The 18,196-nt window shown below is 48.4% G+C and overlaps 1 protein-coding gene across 1 annotated transcript in view; it reads left to right on the forward strand.

Moving 5' to 3' along the window:
- The window catches only part of LOC135056941 (uncharacterized), a 205,817-nt gene that overhangs the window by 63,982 nt on the left and 123,639 nt on the right, over positions 1-18,196 (forward strand). The window contains 7 exon segments of the mRNA XM_063962723.1: positions 9,634-9,852; positions 10,733-10,851; positions 13,655-13,792; positions 14,434-14,512; positions 14,647-14,744; positions 14,863-15,262; positions 16,046-17,389. Coding sequence (XP_063818793.1) covers positions 9,634-9,852; positions 10,733-10,851; positions 13,655-13,792; positions 14,434-14,512; positions 14,647-14,744; positions 14,863-15,262; positions 16,046-17,389 — 2,397 coding nt within the window.

The raw sequence follows: 18,196 nt of genomic DNA on the forward strand, positions 1-18,196 counted from the left end.
CTACACTCGGTGGTACAGACCCTCCTGGATACAGGAGTCGTAGTACAAGTGCCTCTTGCTCAGAGGGGCCGGGGGTACTATTCTCCGCTGTTTCTAGTCCCGAAACCGAATGGGTCCTCCTGGCCCATTCTCAACCTCAAGGCATTGAACAGGTTTGTGAAGATTTCCAAGTTCCGTATGGAAACTCTTTGCTCTATAGTTCTGGCCTTGGAACCTGGGGACTACATGGTCTCTCTGGACATACAGGATGCTTACCTGCATATTCCTATAGCAGTGTCACATCAACAATACATGAGGTTTGCTATTGGCAACATCCATTACCAGTTTCGGGCATTACCTTTTGGTTTAACAACGGCTCCGCGAGTGTTCACCAAAGTTATGGCGGTAATGACGGTGGTACTCCGCCACCAAGGGGTCAGGATACTGCCGTATCTGGACGGCTTGTTAATCCTGGCAAATTCCCCAGATCTTCTCCTGCGTCATCTGGATATGACGGTCCGGTTTCTACAAGCCCACAGGTGGCTCATCAACTGGAAGAAATCCTCCCTGGTCCCTGCTCAGAGCATGGTGCACCTGGGAGCGCTGTTGGACACTCACAACCAGAGGTTGTTCTTGTCTCAGGAGAAAGTCCTGAAGCTTCAGGACAGGATTCGTTGCTTCCTTTCTCGTCTGCAAGTGTCGATACATTCGGCAATGCAGGTGGTGGGCCTCATGGTATCAGCATTCGACATGGTGGAGTATGCTCAATTCCATTCTCGCCCCCTCCAGAGGCTGATTCTAGCCAAGTGGAACGGCCTGCCTCGCCGGATCAGATCTCAAATGATCTTATTGACTCCGGAGGTCCATCTGCCGCTGCTTTGGTGGGTCCGGGACCAACAATTGTGCAGGGGTCGTCCCTTCTGGATATCCAACTGTGTCCTGTTGACGACAGATGCCAGTCTAATAGGTTGGGGCACGGTGCTGGAGCAGCACTCCCTTCAGGGTCGGTGGACCAAGGAGGAGTCTCTCCTCTCGATCAACATTCTGGAATTGCGGGCGGTCTTCAGTGCGTTGAACCTGGCCCAGCATTTAATTCAGAACCATCCTGTTCAAGTACAGTCGGACAACGCCACCACAGTGGCTTACATAAATCAACAAGGCGGCACTCAAAGCCGTTTGGCAATGAAGGAAGTCTCACGGATTCTACGTTGGGCAGGACGCCATCTACCGGCCATATCGGCAATATTCATTCCGGGAGTCCTGAATTGGGAAGCTGACTTTATCAGTCGTCAGGACGTACATGCCGGCGAGTGGGGCCTCCATCCAGAAGTGTTTCAACTCCTAGTGGAAAAGTGGGGTCTTCCAGATGTAGATCTGATGGCGTCTCGACACAATCACAAGGTTCCGGTCTTCGGAGCAAGGACAAGGGATCCTCGAGCAGCATTAGTGGAAGCGCTGGCGGTGCCGTGGAGGTTTCGGCTGCCGTACGTGTTCCCTCCGGTGTCACTCCTGCCCAGGGTAATTCGGAAGTTCAAGCATGAAAGAGGAAATCTGCTTCTCATAGCTCCGGCGTGGGCCAGACGGCGCTGGTTCTCAGACCTGCAAGGCCTATCGTCGGACCGTCCACTTCTACTTCCACAACGCCCAGACCTCCTCGTTCAGGGCCCCTGTGTCTACAAGGACCTAGCCCGGCTATCTTTGACGGCGTGGCTCTTGAAGCTTCTGCCTTGAGGGCTAAGAGTTTTTCTGAAGAGGTCATTAAAACTATGTTGCAGGCCCGGAAACCGGCTTCTGCTCGGATTTATCATAGGGTCTGGCATTCCTACTTTGTTTGGTGCGCATCTAACAATGATGACGCTTCCAAGTTTAGTACAGCCAAACTTTTGACTTTTCTGCAGCAAGGCCTAGATTTAGGCCTGCGTCTGGCCACCCTCAAGGTTCATATTTCTGCCTTGTTGGTGGGGTTTCAGAGAAAAATTGCGACTTTACCTGATGTTCATACTTTCACTCAGGGTGTGTTGCGTATCCAACCTCCCTATGTCCCGCCTGTGGCTCCATGGGACTTGTCGGTGGTTTTGGAGGTGTTGCAGGCGCCTCCATTTGAACCCCTTGGTTCAGCTGACCTTAAGTGGCTTTCCCTTAAGGTGGTGTTCTTGCTGGCTATTGCCTCTGCTAGAAGAGTGTCCGATCTGGGTGCCTTGTCTTGTAGTTTCCCATATCTGATTTTTCACAGTGACCGGGCGGTTCTTAGGACTCATCCCAGATATTTACATAAAGTGGTTTCTTCATTCCACCTTAATGAGGAGATTGTGGTTCCTGATTTGTCTCCCAAAGAGCGGTCTTTGGATGTGGTATGGGCTCTCCGTATCTATGTGAAGAGAACTGCTTCTATTCAAAAAGCTGATTCTCTTTTTGTTATGTTTGGATTTCACAAACGTGGCTGGCCTGCTCACAAGCAGACCCTGGCCAGATGGATTAGAATGGTGATTGCACATGCTTATGTGAGGGCTGGTCTGTCTGCTCCTGCTCACATTACGGCCCATTCTACTCGGTCTGTTGGACCTTCTTGGGCGGCCCAACGTGGTGCGACCCTTGATCAATTGTGCAAGGTGGCTACGTGGTCCTCAGGGAACACGTTCATAAGGTTCTATGCCTTCGATACTACCGCTTCCCAGGATGCTTCCTTTGGACGCCGGGTTCTTGTGCCCGCTACAGTGCGTCCCCTCCCATAAGGAACTGCTTTAGGACATCCCCATTGTCCAATCCTTGTGGAGCCCAGTGTACCCCGCAGCAGAAAACGAGTTTTATGGTAAGAACTTACCTTTGTTAAAACTCTTTCTGCGAGGTACACTGGGCTCCACAAGGCGCCCACCCTGACGCACTTAGCTTCTTTGGGTTGGTATGGCATTAGCCGCTGACACGTCTCCTGTCGTGAGAATGCGGTGTTGTGGCTACTAACCGTTGTCGTCTCTTTTCCTGCTACTGCATTGGGCTGGTTAACTAAATACTGAGCTCCTGTGCTGGGAGGCGGGGTGATATAGGAGGCGGCACTGTGCATTCTAGGAACAGTCAAAGCTTTGAGCCTGTTGGTGCCTCGGATCAAGATCCTATTCTATGCCCCTTGTCCAATCCTTGTGGAGCCCAGTGTATCTCGCAGAAAGAGTTTTAACAAAGGTAAGTTCTTACCATAAAACTTGTTTTTAGAGTTTTTATTTTACAGGGAGGCTGCTGGCAACAGCCTCCCTGCATCGAGGGACTAAGGGGGGGGAGCAGTGTCCACCCTGCGGGGTCTGAGCCACGGTCTCCGCTTACAGGACACTGAGCTCCATAGGGGATAGATCGCTCCCCGCCGCAGGGGAACGCTCACCCCAGCAGCATGCCGTCACCCCCTTTCGGAGCTGAAGTTTGTGGCGAATGATTCACCGACCCACCTAGCAAGCATAGGGTTGTGTGAAGATGGCGGCTACAGGGTAGGAGCGCAGTACTAACGGCGCTGCGGGGGAGGCTCAGCGGTACTTATGTGCAGCGCTGTGAGGGGCGCCTTAACCCTACACTGACCAGAAAGCCTGTCGGGGTCTGCGGATCTCAGCCAGCAAAGAATCCTCAGGCCAGTATAATCTTGGAAGAGCGGGAAGACAGCACCATTAAGGGGGCGGAGCTTCTCAGAGTGGACCCAGCAGCGTTCAGCGCCATTTTCCTGCCTGCAGACACGCTGCCAGTGGAAGAGCAGTCCCTCCAGAGCACCTCCAGCTATCTGTACGGTACCAGGGGGTTGTAGGCGCTATGTGTGGGTTGGCTCCAATCTCTGTGTCTCCCTGCCATTCTTGGGGGGGGGGGGGGGGGGGGAACTCTGTCTGCCCTGTACCCTGTGTGTGTGTGTGTGTGGGGGGTGTACAAGCAAACATGTCTAGGGAATCTGTTTCATATGCTGCAGAGGATTTATCTTCTCAGGAAGATCCCATCCCATGTAATCAGGATTGCACTGTTGTAGCGCAGATCCCAGCTAGAGATCCAGAGTGGTTAACCTCTCTTCTTAGGGGAGCTATTTCTCAGATTTCTGAACGGGTTGCAATGACTGAGCATGCAACTCAGGTCCTGCAGTCCTCTATGGTTGTATGGTATGATACTGCTCCCTCGGGACCCCCTGCGGTATATTACCAATTCTGACACAGCAGACGGTGATGGGGATGTGTCGAGGGGGACGGCATCACTTGCTAAGGGGGTGCAGTTGATGATTGAGGCCGTACGGGATGTGTTGCATATTTCTGACACACCTCCTGAGGAGGCCTTTTTCACAAGACAGTAAGAAGGCCCCTCTCACCTTCCCGCCATTTAAGGAATTAAATGCTATATTTGAAAAAGCCTGGGAAAATCCGGAGAAAAAATTTCACATCCTGAAAAGGGTCCTGGTTGCTTTTCCCTTCCCGAAAGACATAGAAAAAAATGGGAGTCCGCGGCAATTGTTGACGCCTCTGTCTCCAGGCTGTCAAAACAGGTGGTCTTACCAGTCCCGGGATCTACCGCGTTGAAGGACCTGGCTGATCGCAAAGTCGATGCTACTTTCTCTATCGTCCTAGTGGATGCTGGGGTTCCTGAAAGGACCATGGGGATTATACCAAAGCTCCCAAACGGGCGGGAGAGTGCGGATGACTCTGCAGCACCGAATGAGAGAACTCCAGGTCCTCCTTAGCCAGAGTATCAAATTTGTAAAATTTTACAAACGTGTTCTCCCCTGACCACGTAGCTGCTCGGCAAAGTTGTAATGCCGAGACCCCTCGGGCAGCCGCCCAAGATGAGCCCACCTTCCTTGTGGAGTGGGCCTTTACAGATTTAGGCTGTGGCAGGCCTGCCACAGAATGTGCAAGTTGGATTGTGCTACAGATCCAACGAGCAATCGTCTGCTTAGACGCCGGAGCACCCATCTTGTTGGGTGCATACAATATAAACAACGAGTCAGATTTTCTGACTCCAGCTGTCCTTGCAATATATATTTTTAATGCTCTGACGGGATAGTGTCAACACGCTAAAGCAGTCGTTTGACGACATGAGGCGGACGGACAATCAATTAGTGCCTGTCCAGGCGCCTCAAACACCGTCAGGGGCTGTAAAACGCCCTTTGCCTCAGTCGGTCGACACAGACCCAGACACAGGCACTGATTCCAGTGGTGACGGTGACGAATCAACCGTATTTTCCAGTAGGGCCACACGTTATATGATTTTGGCAATGAAGGAGGCGTTACATTTAGCTGATACTACAGGTACCACTAAACAGGGTATTATGTGGGGTATGAAAAAACTACCTATAGTTTTTCCTGAATCAGAAGAACTAAATGACGTGTGTAATGAAGCGTGGGTTGCCCCTGATAAAAAGCTGATAATTTCAAAGAAATTATTGGCATTATACCCTTTCCCGCCAGAGGTTAGGGAGCGCTGGGAAACACCTCCTAGGGTGGACAAGGCGCTAACACGCTTATCTAAACAAGTGGCGTTACCCTCTCCTGAGACGGCCGCACTTAAAGATCCATCAGATAGGAGGATGGAAAATATCCAAAAAAGTATATACACACATGCAGGTGTTATACTACGACCAGCTGTAGCGACTGCCTGGATGGGCAGTGCGGGGGTAGTTTGGTCAGAATCCCTGATTGAAAATATTGATACCCTGGACAGGGACAATATTTTACTGTCGTTAGAACAAATAAAGGATGCATTTCTTTATATGCGTGATGCACAGAGGGATATATGCACACTGGCATCACGGGTAAGTGCTATGTCCATTTCGGCCAGAAGAGCTTTATGGACGCGACAGTGGACAGGCGATGCGGATTCAAAACGGCATATGGAAGTTTTGCCGTATAAAGGGGAGGAGTTATTTGGAGTCGGTCTATCAGATTTGGTGGCCACGGCTACAGCCGGGAAATCCACCTTTCTACCTCAAGTCACTCCCCAACAGAAAAAGGCACCGACTTTTCAACCGCAGCCCTTTCGTTCCTTTAAAAATAAGAGAGCAAAGGGCTATTCATATCTGCCACGAGGCAAAGGTCGAGGGAAGAGACAGCAACACGCAGCTCCTTCCCAGGATCAGAAGCCCTCCCCGGCTTCTACAAAAGCCTCAGCATGACGCTGGGGCTTCTCAAGCGGACTCGGGGACCGTGGGGGGTTGTCTCAAAAATTACAGCGCGCAGTGGGCTCACTCGCAAGTAGATCCCTGGATCCTGCAGATAATATCTCAGGGATACAGGTTGGAATTAGAGACAGATCCACCTCGCCGTTTCCTGAAGTCTGCTTTACCAACGTCCCCCTCCGAAAGGGAGACGGTGTTGGAAGCCATTCACAAGCTGTACTCTCAGCAGGTGATAGTCAAGGTACCTCTTCTGCAACAAGGGAAGGGGTATTATTCCACTCTTTTTGTGGTACCGAAGTCGGATGGCTCGGTAAGGCCTATTCTAAATCTGAAGTCCTTGAACCTGTACATAAAGAAGTTCAAGTTCAAAATGGAGTCACTCAGAGCAGTGATAGCGAACCTGGAAGAGGGGGACTTTATGGTATCCTTGGACATCAAGGATGCGTATCTCCACGTTCCAATTTACCCCTCACACCAGGGGTACCTCAGGTTCGTTGTACAAAACTGTCACTATCAGTTTCAGACGCTGCCGTTCGGATTGTCCACGGCACCTCGGATCTTTACAAAGGTAATGGCCGAGATGATGATTCTTCTTCGAAGAAAAGGCGTATTAATTATCCCATACTTGGACGATCTCCTAATAAGGGCGAGGTCCAGAGAACAGCTAGAGATGGGATTAGCACTGTCTCAGGAAGTGCTAAAACAGCACGGGTGGATTCTGAATATTCCAAAATCCCAGTTAATGCCGACAACTCGTCTGCTGTTCCTAGGGATGATTCTGGACACGGTTCAGAAAAAGGTTTTTCTCCCGGAGGAAAAAGCCAAGGAGTTATCCGAGCTTGTCAGGAACCTCCTAAAACCAGGAAAGGTGTCTGTACATCAATGCACAAGAGTCCTGGGAAAAATGGTGGCTTCTTACGAAGCAATTCCATTCGGCAGATTCCACGCAAGAATTTTCCAAAGGGATCTGTTGAACAAATGGTCAGGGTCGCATCTTCAGATGCACCTGCGGATAACCCTGTCTCCAAGGACAAGGGTGTCTCTTCTGTGGTGGTTGCAGAGTGCTCATCTATTGGAGGGCCGCAGATTCGGCATACAGGATTGGATCCTGGTGACCACGGACGCCAGCCTGAGAGGCTGGGGAGCAGTCACACAAGGAAGAAACTTCCAGGGAGTATGGACGAGCCTGGAAACGTCTCTTCACATAAACATTCTGGAACTAAGAGCAATATACAATGCTCTAAGCCAGGCAGAACCTCTGCTTCAGGGAAAACCGGTGTTGATCCAGTCGGACAACATCACGGCAGTCGCCCATGTGAACAGACAGGGCGGCACAAGAAGCAGGAGTGCAATGGCAGAAGCTGCAAGGATTCTTCGCTGGGCAGAGAATCATGTGATAGCACTGTCAGCAGTGTTCATCCCGGGAGTGGACAACTGGGAAGCAGACTTCCTCAGCAGACACGATCTTCACCCGGGAGAGTGGGGACTTCATCCAGAAGTCTTCCACATGCTGGTAACCCGTTGGGAAAGACCAATGGTGGACATGATGGCGTCTCGCCTCAACAAAAAACTGGACAGGTATTGCGCCAGGTCAAGAGATCCGCAGGCAATAGCTGTGGACGCGCTGGTAACGCCTTGGGTGTACCAGTCGGTGTATGTGTTTCCTCCTCTGCCTCTCATACCAAAAGTATTGAGAATTATACGGCAAAGAGGCGTAAGAACGATACTAGTGGTTCCGGATTGGCCAAGAAGGACTTGGTACCCGGAACTTCAAGAGATGATCACGGAAGATCTGTGGCCTCTACCTCTAAGGAGGGACTTGCTTCAGCAGGGTCCCTGTCTGTTTCAAGACTTACCGCGGCTGCGTTTGACGGCATGGCGGTTGAACGCCGGATCCTAAAGGAAAAAGGCATGCCGGAAGAAGTCATTCCTACTTTGATTAAAGCAAGGAAGGAAGTAACCGTGCAACATTATCACCGAATTTGGCGAAAATATGTTGCGTGGTGCGAAGATCGGAGTGCTCCGACGGAGGAATTTCAACTGGGTCGATTCCTACATTTCCTGCAATCAGGATTGTCAATGGGTCTCAAATTGGGATCTATTAAGGTTCAAATTTCGGCCCTGTCGATTTTCTTTCAAAAAGAATTGGCTTCAGTCCCTGAAGTCCAGACCTTTGTTAAGGGAGTGCTGCATATACAGCCTCCTGTGGTGCCTCCAGTGGCACCGTGGGATCTCAATGTGGTTTTGGATTTCCTAAAATCTCATTGGTTTGAACCACTAAAAAAGGTGGATTTGAAATATCTCACATGGAAAGTGACCATGCTTATAGCCCTGGCTTCTGCCAGGAGAGTGTCAGAATTGGCAGCTTTATCTTACAAAAGCCCATATCTGATTTTCCATTCGGACAGGGCAGAACTGCGGACTCGTCCGCATTTTCTCCCTAAGGTGGTGTCAGCATTTCATCTGAACCAGCCTATTGTAGTGCCTGCGGCTACAAGTGACTTGGAGGACTCCAAGTTACTGGACGTTGTCAGAGCATTAAAAATATATATTGCAAGGACAGCTGGAGTCAGAAAATCTGACTCGTTGTTTATATTGTATGCACCCAACAAGATGGGTGCTCCGGCGTCTAAGCAGACGATTGCTCGTTGGATCTGTAGCACAATCCAACTTGCACATTCTGTGGCAGGCCTGCCACAGCCTAAATCTGTAAAGGCCCACTCCACAAGGAAGGTGGGCTCATCTTGGGCGGCTGCCCGAGGGGTCTCGGCATTACAACTTTGCCGAGCAGCTACGTGGTCAGGGGAGAACACGTTTGTAAAATTTTACAAATTTGATACTCTGGCTAAGGAGGACCTGGAGTTCTCTCATTCGGTGCTGCAGAGTCATCCGCACTCTCCCGCCCGTTTGGGAGCTTTGGTATAATCCCCATGGTCCTTTCAGGAACCCCAGCATCCACTAGGACGATAGAGAAAATAAGATTTTACTTACCGATAAATCTATTTCTCGGAGTCCGTAGTGGATGCTGGGCGCCCATCCCAAGTGCGGATTATCTGCATAAATTGTACATAGTTATTGTTAACTAATTCGGGTTATTGTTGAAGGAAGCCATCTTTCAGAGGCTCCGCTGTTATCATACTGTTAACTGGGTTTAGATCACAAGTTGTACGGTGTGATTGGTGTGGCTGGTATGAGTCTTACCCGGGATTCAAAATCCTCCCTTATTGTGTACGCTCGTCCGGGCACAGTACCTAACTGGAGTCTGGAGGAGGGTCATAGGGGGAGGAGCCAGTGCACACCACCTGATCGGAAAAAGCTTTACTTTTGTGCCCTGTCTCCTGCGGAGCCGCTATTCCCCATGGTCCTTTCAGGAACCCCAGCATCCACTACGGACTCCGAGAAATAGATTTATCGGTAAGTAAAATCTTATTTTTAAATCCATATACGCGGCTTCAGGGGTTATACTGCGGCCTACTATTGCCTGTGCATGGATTTCTAAAGCTATAGCCAAGTGGTCAATCACTCTGCAGGAGGAATTCAGGATTCTGCTGGGTTCCTGGTAGAATCCATGAAGGACCTGGGTTCCATGGCTGCGGGGATCTCCGTGTCCATCTCGGCTCACAGGGGTATCTTTCTGCGCCAGTGGTTTGCGGACGTGGAATCCAGGAAAAGTGTGGAGCGCCTACCCTGTACAGGTCAGGCTCTGTTTGGGGAGGCGCTGGATGCGTGGATTGCCACGACTACAGCGGGTAAGTCTCCTTTTCTCCCCTCAGCTGCACCAGCTATGAAGAAGCCTTTTACGCCCAACATGTCACAGTCTTTTCGGCCCACGAGGCCTAGAAAGAACAAGCCTTCTCACACCTTCTTTAGAGGTGGTCGTGCCAAATCCAAAAAGCCTGACCCCGCAGGTTCCCATGACCAGAAGCCGGCTTCTGGTACCTCAAAGTCCTCAGCATGACGGTGGACCGCACAGCTTGGAGGTAGGTCAGGTGGGAGCAAGACACCGGCATGTGGGTGTCGTCGGGCCTAGACCCCTCGATACAGGATATTGTGTCCAGGGTGTACAGGCTGGAGTTTCAAACTCCCGCCTCACCGTTTCTTCAAATCAGGCTTGCCAGCTTTGCCGGAAGACATGGCTATTCTTCTGGACGCTATCTGAAAATTGGTAGTGTCCGAGGTCATTGTTCCAGTTCCACCTCTCATCAGTTGAACAAAGGTTACTATGTTACTATTCGAACCTTTTTGTGGTACCGAAGCCGGATGGTTCGGTAAGGCCAATTCTGAACATGAAATCTTTGAACCCTTATCTCAGGGACTTCAAATTCAAGATGGAGTCTCTGAGAGAGGTTATCTCAGGACTGTCGGAGGGGGAGTTCCTGGTGTCCCTGGACATCAAGGATGCGTACCTCCACATTCCCATTTGGTTACCACACCAGGCCTATCTCAGGTTTGCACTGTTAGACGATCACTATCAGTTTCAGGCACTGCCCTTCGATCTGCGCAAGCAGGGGGTGAACATAATTCTGTATCTGAACGATCATAATTCCGTATCTGGATGATCTGCTGATCAAGGCATCATCCAGAGAGAAATTGTTAAGATCCATTGCTCTCACAACGCATCTGCTCAAGGAGCACGGTTGGATCCTGAACCTTCCGAAGTCTCATCTGGAGCCGAAAAGGAGGATGTCTTTCCTGGGGATGATCCTTGGCACGGAGGTGCAGAGGGTGCTTTTACCGGTGGAGAAAGCGTTGGTGATTCAAACAATGGTCCGGGATGTCTTGAAGCCTGCCCGGGTATTGGTTCATCAGTGCATCTGCCTTTTGGGGAAGATGGTTGCTTCCTACGAGGCTCTGCAGTACGGAAGGTCACATGCTCGATCCTTTCAGCTGGATCTCTTGGACCAGTGGTCGGGATCTCACCTACATATGCATCAGAGGATATGTCTGTCACCGAAAGCCAGGATTTCGCTCTTCTGGTGGCTTCAACTACCACACCTTCTGGAGGGTCGAAGGTTCAGAGTTCAAGACTGGATCCTTCTAACCACGGATGCAAGTCTAAGAGGTTGGTGAGCAGTCGCTCAGGGGGAAACCTTCCAAGGAAGGTGGTCGTCAAGAATCCCTTCTCCTGATAAACATCCTGGAGCTAAGAGCCATATACATCGGCCTTCTTCAACCAGCACACCTTCTGCAGGATCGGGCTGTTCAGGTGCAGTCGGACAACGTGACCACAGGGGCCTACATAAACCGACAAGGCGGAACGAAGAGCAGGGCTGCAATGTCAGAGGTGACAAGAATCCTCCTCTGGGCAGAAAGGCACGTAGTAGCGATGTCGGCAATCTTCATTCCGGGAGTAGACAACTGGGAAGCGGACTTCCTCAGCAGACATGATTTCCATCCAGGAGAGTGGGGCCTCCACCCGGAGGTGTTCGAGGAGGTAACCGGTTGGTGGGGGGTTCCTCACATAGACATGATGGTTTCCCACCTCAACAAGAAACTGCGGAGGTACTGTTCCATGTCGAGAGACCCAGGCAGTGGCGGTGGACGCACTAGTAACACCGTGGGTGTTCACGTCAGTGTATGTGTTCCCTCCACTTCCTCTAATTACAAAAGTTGTACATCTTATAAAAAGAACAAAGGTGCTGGCAATCCTCATTGCTCCGGACTGGCCAAGTAGGGCTTGGTACGCGGATCTGCTGCATCTACTGTTGGAAGATCCAAGGCCCCTACCTCTTCGAGAGGATCTTCTACTGCAGGGGTCGTTTGCTTATCAAGACTTACCACGGCTACATTTGATGGCATGGTGGTTGAGCGCCAAATCTTAGCTTGGAAGGGTATTCCGAGCAAGGTTATTCCTACCCTGATACAGACTAGGAAGGGGTTATCGTCTAAACATTACCATCGAATTTGGAAAATATGTGTGTCTTGGTGTGAATCCAATAAATTTCCTGCGGTGGAGTTTCAACTTGGACGTTTTCATCTTTTCCTGCAAGCAGGTGTGGATATGGGCCTGAGATTGGGCTCCATCAAGGTCCAGATCTCGGCTTTATCCATTTTCTTCCAAAAACAATTGGCTGTCCTCCCTGAGATTCAGACCTTTTTGAAAGGGGTTCTGCACATCCAGCCTCCCTTTGTGGCTCCAACAGCACCCTGGGATCTTGATGTGGTGTTACAGTTCCTGCAATCGGATTGGTTTGAGCATCTACAGGAGACTGAAATCAAATTTCTCATGTGGAAGGCGGTCACTTTGTTGGCCTTAGCTTCTGCCCGACGTGTGTCGGAATTGGGGGCTTTGTCCTGTAAAAGTCCCTATCTAGTCTTCCATGAAGATAGGGCGGAACTCGGGAGTCGTCAGCTTTTCATATCAACCAACCTATTGTGGTGCCAGTGGCTACTGACTCTTCAAATGCTTCATAGGCCTTGGAGGTTGTGAGGGCTTTGAAGATTTATGTGAAGTGGAGTGCTCGTCATAGAAAATCTGACTCTCTGTTTATCCTCTATGATCCCAAGAAAATTTGGTGTCCTGTTTCTAAGCAGTCAATTTCACACTGGATCAGGTTCACCATCCAGCATGTGTATTCTATGGCAGGATTGCCGTGTCCAAAATCTGTTAAGGCCCACTCTACTCGGGAGGTGGGTTCTTCCTGGGCGGCTGCCCGGGGTGTCTCGGCCTTACAGCTTTGCCGAGCAGCTACTTGGTCTGGGTCGAACACGTTTGCTAAGTTTTACAAGTTTGATACTTTGGCCTCTGATGACCTCAAGTTTGGTCAAGCAGTTCTGCAGGAGCCTCCGCGCTCTCCCTCCTGTTCTGGGAGCTTTGGTACATCCCCATGGTACTAATATGGACCCCAGAATCCTCTAGGATGTAAGAGAAAATAGGATTTTGGTTACCTACCGGTAAATCCTTTTCTCGTAGTCCGTAGAGGATGCTGGGCGCCCGCCCAGCGCTTCGTTATCCTGCAGTGGCTACCGGTAAATCCTTTTCTCGTAGTCCGTAGAGGATGCTGGGCGCCCGCCCAGCGCTTCGTTATCCTGCAGTGGTTACTTAGTTCAGTACTGCCTGGTTCCTAGGTAAGTTCTGTGTTCTTTACTGTTTCAGTACTTTTTCAGCTGTTGCTGAGTTTATCCATTTTCTAGACTGAGTCTGGTAGGAGGGGCACAGAGGGAGGACCCAGCCCACACTGTTAAACTCTTAGTGCAATGGCTCCTGCTGGACCCACCTATACTCCATGGTACTAATATGGACCCCATCATCCCCTACGGACTACAAGAAAAGGTTTTACCAGTTGGTAACCAAAATCCCATTTATACAGGGGGAGCAGCTTGTAGTGTCCTGTTATTATTGACTGGGGAGGTGAGGGGATCTGGGAGCGTCACAGAGACATCACTTATATGTATAATAATAACAACACAGGGACATATAATTTTTACATTTATTACAAATAAAAAACTTTCCCCACAAATAATACACAATTTAAGTTAATTATGGCTTTGCAATGCTTAGTATTACACATTAGTGAAGAAGACATCCAGTGAGTATAAGACACCCAGCAGCCATCCCCATGTGTCAGGACCACTGAGCAGGACCCAGAGCCTCATCTCGGTGCCTCCACCTCACTGATACATGAGAGACACAATGACCAGAAGATCCTGAAACTGACCAACAAGATCATTCAGCTGCTGACTGGAGAGGTGACTGCTGGGAATGGGACATTATACAGTAACACCAGGGGATGTGTCTGGGTGATGACTGGAGAGGTGACTGCTGGGAATGGGGCATTATACAGTAACACCAGGGGATGTGTCTGGGTGATGACTGGAGAGGTGACTGCTGGGAATGGGACATTATACAGTAACACCAGGGGATGTGTCTGGAGAGGTGACTGCTGGGAATGGGGCATTATACAGTAACACCAGGGGATGTGTCTGGGTGATGACTGGAGAGGTGACTGCTGGGAATGGGGCATTATACAGTAATACCAGGGGACGTGTCTGGGTGATGACTGGAGAGGTGACTGCTGGGAATGGGACATTATACAGTAACACCAGGGGATGTGTCCGGGTGATGACTGGAGAGGTGACTGCTGGGAATGGGACATTATACAGTAACACCAGGGGATGTGTCTGGGTGATGACTGGAGTGGTGACTGCTGAGAATGGGACATTATACAGTAACACCAGAGGACGTGTCTGGGTGATGACTGGAGAGCTGACTGCTGGGAATGGGACATTATGCAGTAACACCAGGGGATGTGTCTGGGTGATGACTGTATCACTGTGTGTGTCCGGTTCCTATAAGGTGTCAGGATGTCACTGTCTATCTCTCCATGCAGGAGGGGGAGTATATAGAGGAACACAGGGGTCTGTACAAGGACGTGATGATGGAGAATCACCGGCCCCTCACATCACTGGGTAAGAGGAGAATGTCATGTATTGTACAGGGGAGAGCAGGTATGGGGGCCACGTATATACACACATCTGATAATCACATATATATATATATATATATATACACACTGTACTCAGTCGCTGTGTGTCTCCTACAGATGGGCCCAGTAACAGAGATACCCCAAAGAGATGTCCCCATCCTCTGTTTTCCCAGGATTGTACAGAGGAGAATCACAGGAACACGCAGGAGAATCAGGTATGTGGGATTTAGGGTCTCACCAATGTACCAAAGTGACTGTCACTATATGATCTGTAGAGGAGCTTTGTGTGTCTTATACCCTGATATTATACAGTTTCATTCTAATGTTTTTTAGCGTGAGGCACTTTTTGATATGAAGGTAGAAGATATAGAGGGAGAAGAAGAGAAGTATGTGACTGATATGAAGGCAGAAGATATAGAGGGAGAAGAAGAGACGTATGTGACTGATATGAAGGCAGAAGATATAGGGGTAGAAGAAGAGACGAATGTGACTGATATGAAGGCAGAATATATAGAGGGAGAAGAAGAGACGTATGTGACTGATATGAAGGCAAAAGATACAGAGGGAGAAGAAGAGACGTATGTGACTGATATGAAGGCAGAAGATACAGAGGGAGAAGAAGAGACGTATGTGACTGATATAAAGGGAGAAGATACAGAAGGAGAAGAAGAGACGTATGTGAGGGGTGATCAGCAGTGTAAGGAGGAGGAATTCCCTACAGATATCAGCACAGGTGAGTAATAAACACTTATTACATAAAATAGTCACATATTCTCCACAATAATCTCATCATACACCCTTCTGACCAGTCACCTCCCCACACTCTATGGTGTATCTCGTACATCAGGAGCCATCAGCCCCTATTATACTCCTGCTCTCCCCACACATCATGTCACTGTGTGTTACCAGCCCAGAGATCTAACCAGTCTCCTCCCCAAACTCTATAATATACCTCATACATTATGTGCTGGTCCCAACGTTCATGTGATGAGAAGTTCCAGCTCAGACGTCTGACAATCAGTGTTCCAGTGAGCATTCTCTCTACTATCCCTAATTCCTGACTCCAACGACATTTCAATATGGCAACATTTCAGATATCGATATTGTGAACATGTTGACATTCTGAGGATCCACCTTCTCTAAGCATTATCTGTAGGATATGTTCTTCTCGGCTGATTCACAGTTTTAGAGACCTATCCCCTACACAGTCATGTAAATGTTTGATATTGCAGCATGTTTGGTTTGAGTTTTGTTTGTTGCCGTCTGCATTGCATTGCTCAGTGACGTTCCATTGGAAGGGCTGCCATGGATTATTGAAAGGGAAAACTGTGATTAATAATTACAGGCAAATTGTTTTCTTCTAGATACCCCATGGAGACATAGGATAATTGGAGCCCACTCATTATATACCATTCATTTTGTGCCGTACCCAACTTACAAGGCAGCTAACCTAGTGTAAGTTCTGCCATGATGTATGTAGTAGAATTGCCCTTAATTATAATTTCCTGTTTCCCAGCAGGTGGACGCATAATGAAGAACACCTTGGAGGGACATATCATTTTGTCTTCAGATTTTAAAATTGACGATGAAATCATCCCACAACATTTCCCAAGAGAAAAACCCATTAATGAGAATATAAATTCAATGCTTGACAGTGCAGGTATATCACCTGAGCCATCTAATCCTGAGGAACGTTCCCCCGATAGCTCAGATATTGCTACAAATAGTACAACTCATAGAGGTGATATATTCTTCTCCTGTTCTCAATGTGGGAAATGGTTCACACGCAAATCGTCTCTTATTATACATAAGAGAATACATACTGGTGAGAAGCCATTTCCATGTTCTGAGTGTGGGAAATGTTTTGTAAAGGAATCAGCTCTTGTTTCACATCAGCGAAATCACACAGGTGAGAAGCCATTTCCATGCTCTGAGTGTGGGAAATATTTTAAACAGAAATCAGGTCTTGTTATACATCAGCGAAGTCACACAGGTGAGAGGCCATTTCTATGCTCTGAGTGTGGGAAATGTTTTACACGGAAAGCAGAACTTGCTCAACATCAGAGAATTCACACAGGTGAGAGGCCATTTCCATGCTCTGAGTGTGGGAAATGTTTTACACGAAAATCAGATCTTGTTATACATCAGCGAAGTCACACAGGTGAGAAGCCATTTCCCTGTTCTGAGTGTGAGAGATGTTTTACACGGAAATCAAATCTTGTTAATCATCAAAAAAGTCACACAGGTGAGAAGCCATTTCCATGCTCTGAGTGTGGGACATGTTTTGCACATAAATCAAATCTTGTTAAACATCAGAGACATCACACAGGTGAGAGACCATTTCCATGTTCTCAGTGTGGGAAATGTTTTACACAAAAATCACATCTTGTTAATCATGAAAGACATCACACAGGTGAGAGACCATTTCCATGTTCTCAGTGTGGGAAATGTTTTACACAGAAATCACATCTTGTTAAACATCAGAGACAGCACACAGGTGAGAGACCATTTCCATGTTCTCAGTGTGGGAAATGTTTTACCCAGAAATCACATTTTATTAAACATCAGAGACATCACACAGGTGAGAGACCATTTCCATGTTCTCAGTGTAGGAAATGTTTTACACAGAAATCAAATCTTGTTAAACATCAGAGACATCACACAGGTGAGAGACCATTTCCATGTTCTCAGTGTGGGAAATGTTTTACACAGAAATCAAATCTTGTTAAACATCAGAGACATCACACAGGTGAGAGACCATTTCCATGTTCTCAGTGTGGGAAATGTTTTACACAGAAATCACATCTTGTTAGACATCAGAGACATCACACAGGTTAGAAGCCATTTCCATGCTTTGAATGTGGTCCTAATCTTTCACATACACGGTTCTATCACAGGTTCCACTCACATTCACATAATTTTTAGTATATCCTATCAGAATTTACACTATTTTCTCTCTGCATTTTGCAGCTATCTAGCACCCACTTGGGCAACCCAACTAATTTCTGGAAGATCTTTCTGCCTGGTTCCCTCACTTTTTATGCTCTGACGTCTTAACCATCATCATGGGTGATTTCAATATCGCTATTGATAGTCTGAAATCTACTGCTCATGCCTCCAAACTATTCTCTCTAACCTCCTCTCTGGGCCTCTCCCAATGGACAATGACTCATCAGGGGTGCTACTGCCTTAATCTTGTATTCGCCAGACAATGTTCAGTTTCTGAATTTGCTAACACTGCTTTCCCTCTCTGATCACTACCTTATCACCTGCATGCTCTCCTGTATTACTTCAAACTCAACATCACTGAAGTCCTCCAATCCTCAAGCCTGCAGATACATTAACGCAATTTTCAAGAACTTTCTACCTCTCTGCAACATCTCTCAAATATTTCTGCTTTCACTTCTTCTGAGACGGCTGGATCACACCTAAACCAGACTTTAGAAATAGCCCCTGATGAAGAGGCTCCAACTACCCATCATTCTCCACTTAGGCCTAGATATCAATCGTTGCACTCTACGTCAGTCGCATAAATCTTGTACACCAAACAACTTCCTCACGTGTAAGACTGTCTAACCACTCCTTTTGTAATGCCCTGGACACTGCCAAACATATTTCCAATCTCATCCTTGCTCAAGCCTCTAACCCCAAGCAAATTTTTAAAACA

Source organism: Pseudophryne corroboree, chromosome 3, assembly GCF_028390025.1.
Source record: "Pseudophryne corroboree isolate aPseCor3 chromosome 3, aPseCor3.hap2, whole genome shotgun sequence".
In the NCBI taxonomy this organism is placed as follows: Eukaryota; Metazoa; Chordata; class Amphibia; order Anura; family Myobatrachidae; genus Pseudophryne; species Pseudophryne corroboree.